Genomic DNA, 6,068 nt, shown 5'->3' on the forward strand with positions numbered 1-6,068 from the left:
AACATCTCACCTCAGGAGCAAGACCCACATTTGGACTGATATAATAAATGGCATTGGATCAGGGTCACACACGTTAAGAAGAAGCAATCAAGTCTTACTAATGCCTAAACAACAGACATTCAAATACTAACCTTTACACACACAACATGCCACAAAATGAAGCTTTATGTCATTTGCAAAAATTCAAATTAATCACTGGGGACCAAAGATTATTTCTTGAGACACAGAGGTATTTAGACAATTGAAATCTTTATTGAAAACCAGATTTTCCCATTCAACATTTAGAAGAAAAAAAAAAGAACAACTGGAAACGTTCACAGAACACAAACTGGTTTATTAAATGATAAATCAACACTGTAGGAAAAGGGGTTAAACCGATTCCTAGATCTAGGATGCCATTATCAAATAAAATATTACTTACAAAAAAAGGATATCTTAGAATTTATAATGCAGGAAATTTATAAGCCACTAAGAGTATGGAAAGAAAATTCGGACCAAACTGAAGCCAGAATGACCCTTTAAGTTTGAATGAGCCCCTTTTAATAATTAAGCACATAAAACTGTACTATTTGATATATTTCTCCATGAACTTCTTATGAAATTCTGATCTAAGGGTATCATTTACAAATCTTTTGTCCTTTTTCAGTTCGTCTACTCCTTTGGCACAGTTCTTAAAGACAACATCATCATCCCACCTAAAAGTGTTAGAAAAACAAAAACATTATTAATAGTTTTAAGTAGTTCAGTTTGGAATGAGCAATAAACAGAATTTAAATGATTCTTACATCTCACTTAGTATAGTACAGATTTGATGGGCTTTTTTATTTTGTCCAAAACTATTTCTCCTCTACATAAATGTAAATAGTCCTTGGAATCAATCTTACTTCACTACATTTACAATTTCAAAATTTAGATTAAAAATTACCTTAAAACCTTTAACATAAATTTCAATTTTATCTAAATATAAGTGGCAGTTAAAGGAAACAGTCCCTACACGAAATCACCTGGAAAGCAAGAACTAAGGTTCTACAGAAATGAAATATGACTGAGTCAGTACTTGGCAAACAAATTCAAAGTGCAATGCAGGCCTGTTTCTTTTGGCTGGGTCTCTTAAATAATTCGGGCCCATGTGAATGTGCCAGGTAGGCAGGGCACGCAATACATATCTAACAGAAAACAAACAATATGAGTTCTGTGGAGGGAATAAGGCAGAATACAAACTCTTAACATGCAATAGGATATATAAGCAATTGGCTACCTTCCTAAGTGTTTACACACCCCATTTCTTTACACAATAAATGATAAATGAGAGCTTCACCTTAGTCTACTAGAAATGAGATAAACAAAACAAGAAGGTAAACGTCTTACAGAAAAAGCAATATTAGTGAGGCTACTAGAGAAATGTGCACTGTTGACCACTCTGAAGTTGAACATTAGGAATCATGAATGAAGGGCAGGTGGAAATTTTTAAAGGAATTCTATTTTGCCAGGCACAAGCAGAATAAAAGCAAATTAAGTTTTACTTCTACTCAATCAGAATGAGAAATGAGGCTGTTGCCCCTACCCCAGGGAATAAAGGAAGCAGACTCCTACCTCCTCTTTACTTTGAAGTTGGCCTGAGGCTGAGAGGGGCCAGTGAGATTAAGGAGAGGGTTTCCACTCAGGATATTTTCCATTCGAATTCTTTCTTCTTCAGCCTTTTGTTCTTGTTCCTGTTAATTACAAAGGGATATCAAAGTAATTTCTGGACAATCTTTCCTTATTTAAAATTTTAAAAGATTGTATGATTTAAATGGCAAAACTCTCACATATGGGTGGTTTGGAGAGATTATTCTGACTTTGAGAAAGAAGAGAATCAGAAAGACTAAGAGTTGGAAGAGACCTCAAAAGATCTATCCAGTCCAACCTACACCTGAACAAAGATCCCTTTAACCCATCATCTGAGGGTGGTCAGCCACTTCACCGAAGACCTTCTGTTATGAGAAACTTACTAACAGAATATCTGAGGCACCCCATTCCTCTTTGAGGCAAGGCTGATGGCCTCAGTGGTCAGAAGAACCCAAAGCTTACAAACTGATCATGTGACCTATCATGGGGAACTCGTTTGACTTCTCACTATCTCAGGCAACTGAGAAATTATAGAAAGTTGTCTACCTGCAATGGAAGACAGTTTTCTCCGTATTCCAACAAAATCACAGTGCCAGACCAAAAACATAAACAAAAAACCTGCCAGGAAAGATTTCCTTTTATCAAGCAGATATCTGCCTCTCAGCTATGTTGTCTAAGACCCAGCAAGACATGTAGTCTTCCACATAACAATCCTGTAAATGTTTTAAGACAGCCATCGGGTTCGCTTTTCTAGACTACACTACCTCCTCATATGGCAGGGTATACAGTCCTCTCACCCTATTCTGTACACAGTCCAGCTTGTGAATATCCTTCCTTCAATGTGAGCTCTAGAACCAATCACAATACCCTAAACATGATCTAAGGACTCTCTTCCTGGGACCAACTCTGTTTCTGGAGCAAAAGAAAGTAGCTATTAGAAAGGGGGTAACTAAATAGGTTGCTTAGTTTCATGTGTGACACCTGCTTTTCTCATTCCTGTCCACTGAAACAAATCAGAACAGCTACTGAGACCTAGGACCTTCCCACATCCCTTTAGGGAGTTGAAGGCCAAGACTAGAAAGGAGAATATGTGTAGGAAGCCAACTCAGTGAAAATTATACCTTTCTCTGCACAGATTCCCTAAACCAGGAGGCGGAAGCCCCAGGTTCCAGTCTCCACTAAACTAGCTCTGTGACCTTGAGCAAGTCACTTAATTTTTATGGCCACAAGTTAATCTGCAAAATGAATAGGTAGACTACATAAGAGTAGGCATGACTTTGTTACTAACAAAAACTTGTAACCATAAGTGGCATCAAAAAAGTTATTGAAGATATATTAGCCAGATCATGCAGTAAGGAAGTGAAACTGTAATAACAAAAACTGAGTGCTACACTGACACAGCCAGATATTAAAAGAATCAGAGGAAGACATGGAATAAATTTGCACTAAATGATAAAAGTGTGGATGAGCTGTGACCTTTATCGGTAGAAGGAGATTCACACTGATGAAATCAGGGGGTAAGCTGGGTAGTTCAGTGGATTGAGAGCCAGGCCTAGAGATGGGAGGACCTAGGTTCAAATCCGGCCTCAGACACTTCCCAGCTGTGTGACCCTGGGCAAGTCACTTGACCCCCATTGCCCACCCTTACCACTCTTCCACCTATGAGCCAATACACAGAAGTTAAGGGTTTAAAAAAAAAAAAGAAGACTCAAAACGGAGATAAGACACAATGCTGAATTCCATGTAGAATTCTACATAAGCAGCTATGCAAGGGCTGACCCCCATACCGTGGAATATGCTTCCCTCCTCTTCCTCCCTTCTGCCCCTAAAATCCTTAGTTTCTTTCAAAGCACACGTCCACCACAATCTTTTACATGAGGCCTTTCCCAATCTCTTAGCTATTATGCCTCTATTGCCAACACCCACCAAATTTCCTCTTATTGATTTTGTACATATAGTCAGTGAAATCACAGCTCTAGTCTCTTTTCCTATTTGTACCATCAGAGAATGAGTAGTTGTTAAGGGCAAGAATTGTTTCCTCTTTTGTCTTTTTATGCCCAGAATCTAACCCAGGGGCAGGCATAAAACAGGCACTATCTAATAAATGCTTGTTGACTGATTGATTTGTTAGAATTGAAGGTTTGCTTCAAAAAGAAGACTGAATCCAGGCTGAACCTCAAAGGACTGATGGAGGGTTTCACAGAAAGCCTTTCCAGAAAAAGGGAATTATGTGAGACAAGTGTGGAGATGCAAAGGCAAAAACACATGGAAAATGGTCAAATGGCTTGTAGCATTGCACTATGTGAAGGGGGATAATGGGAGGTAAGGCTAGAAGTAAAATAGGTTGGAACCAAAATATAGAAGGCCTTAAATGACAGGCCAAAGAACCTGGGGGAGGGAAGGAGAGTTTTAGCAAAAAAAAAAAAAAGGAAAGAAAAAGGGAGCCAGTGAATTTTTTTATTCCATAAATGTGATATGATCAAAGTTATGCTTTGCTAAGATTAATCTGGTAGCACTGTATGAGATGAAGTAAAGTAAAAAGAATTGTGACAAGGAGAGCACTTAGGAAAATAATACTATAGTAAAGATGAAGAAGAAATAAAAGAAGAGGTAGTAATGTAAAATATTTGAGATATTTTGAAAATAATCATACAACTGAATAGGGGCAAGAGAAGAGTGAAGGATAAGAGAGGTTTGAGCCTAGATAACAGGGAAGATGGTAAACATTAAAACATTAAAACAAAGATTTTCTATAATAGGGATATATGTATGTATGTATGTATGTACGTATGTATAAAATAGGGCCTAAAAAAGTAAAGAAGTAATGTGATTACATCTGGCATAAAATCAAGACCACTGGCTTTGAAAGTTAAATTGTGTTATTGCCCAAACTCTTCCTTTTACAAGACTAATACACATTTACTATCAATTTTCCTGTCAGGAAGTGAAGGTTTCAATATTCATTACAAATTTCATGCTTCAGCTATGATCTCCATAAGAAAAAGTTGCTTCATTATGTAGATTAATCCTGACAGAAATGTGTCAGAATAAGAACATTTCTTCACAGTTTAAGAGAAAAAATAATCAAGGAAATGAAATGAACTATATAGAATACAAAATAGTATATAAAAAGGAAAAGCAGTTTTCAGCTATGACTTCAAAGCACATGACTTGCCCAGAGTCATAAAGTGGGAGACCAGGAAATAAATCCAAGTTTTCAGATTCCAAATCTCCACATTCTCTGCCTTGTGTCATACTGCCCCTTTTTCAAAAGGAAACACAGAACCTACAGTTCCTGATTCTATCATCTTCTTTCATCACTTCTGGAAAAAAACTTGTTTTCAAGAATTTTTCTCTCTTTCATCATTAATCTTTCCCACTTCATGTAGTCCTTTCCTTCAGGCTACAAACATAAGCAGGTCTCCTTTATCCTTAAATGACTAATTCAAGTACTTATCACCTCTTGTTTTTTAATTAGTCCCCAAGTTTCTCTAACCTAACCTACATGTTGCCATTAGATTAATTCCTACAGCAGAATTCTGGTGTCACATCCTTGATCAAAAACTTTCAGTGGTTTATCTTCCAAAGATTCATTGGAAGCTTCTCAAGTAAATTTAAAATCAGTCTCACTTAATTTTCACTGAAAGAAACATACTCCAGAAGCCAACATTAATATCTGGGTTTGCTTGATAGTCAGGCAATACATTTGGGTAGACTGCAAGGTCTTTTATCTTGTCAAAGTCAAAGCTTCTGACTTTTATTAAAGAAAACTCATCTCTTTAAATCAAAAACAACATTTAATACACCAAAATACATCAAAGTTGACCAATCTCTTTCCTCACAATAATCCTGTGAGAAATGTGGTCCATGTCTTCTTATCTCTTTTATATCTGAGAATGCTAAAGTTCAGAAAAGTAACTGTCCATGGAAGCAGAAAATGTCAAGGTTCAAAATTAAGATTTGCTCTCAATATAACCTCTTTTCCCTTGGTCATAATGGTTCTAAAGGATCAACTAGAGGGATTGGGGATAAGGAAGGGTTTCTGAACCTAATTTTTAAATATAGAATGAACAAGAGAAGTATACAAAAGATATTGGTAAAAGTCAATCTAGAGCAATGATTCCCAAAGAGGGTGCTACCACCCCCTGGAGGATGCTGCAGTGATCCAGGAGGGTGGTGATGGCCACACTTTTTTTGTATTACATTCTATTCTGAGTTCAATAAATAGTTTCATAATTTCCATATTTCCCAGCAGTTTTTGTCAAATAGTGGATTCATGTCCCAAAAGTTGGGCTCTTTGGGTTTATCATACACTGTCTTCCTGATGTCATTTATCCCAAGTCTATTCCATTGATCCTCCTCTCTGTCTCTTAGCCAGTACCATATTGTTTTGATGACTGCTGCTTTATAGTATAGTTTAATATCTGGTACTGCTAGGCCCCCTTCCTTCACATTTTTTT

The 6,068-nt window shown here is 36.9% G+C and overlaps 1 protein-coding gene across 1 annotated transcript in view; it reads right to left on the reverse strand.

The window, feature by feature from the left end:
• Positions 1-309: 309 nt before the first annotated feature.
• Positions 310-6,068, reverse strand: part of CWC15 (CWC15 spliceosome associated protein homolog) — a 31,283-nt gene continuing 25,524 nt past the window's right edge. The window contains exons 6-7 of the mRNA XM_044666235.1: positions 1,594-1,712; positions 310-695 (exon numbers count right to left, since the gene is read on the reverse strand). Of these exons, the coding sequence (XP_044522170.1) occupies positions 566-695; positions 1,594-1,712 (249 nt within the window). The 3' untranslated portion in view covers positions 310-565. The remainder of the gene's footprint in view (positions 696-1,593; positions 1,713-6,068) is intronic.

The sequence above is a fragment of the Gracilinanus agilis genome, chromosome 3 (genome assembly GCF_016433145.1).
Source record: "Gracilinanus agilis isolate LMUSP501 chromosome 3, AgileGrace, whole genome shotgun sequence".
Lineage (NCBI taxonomy): Eukaryota > Metazoa > Chordata > Mammalia > Didelphimorphia > Didelphidae > Gracilinanus > Gracilinanus agilis.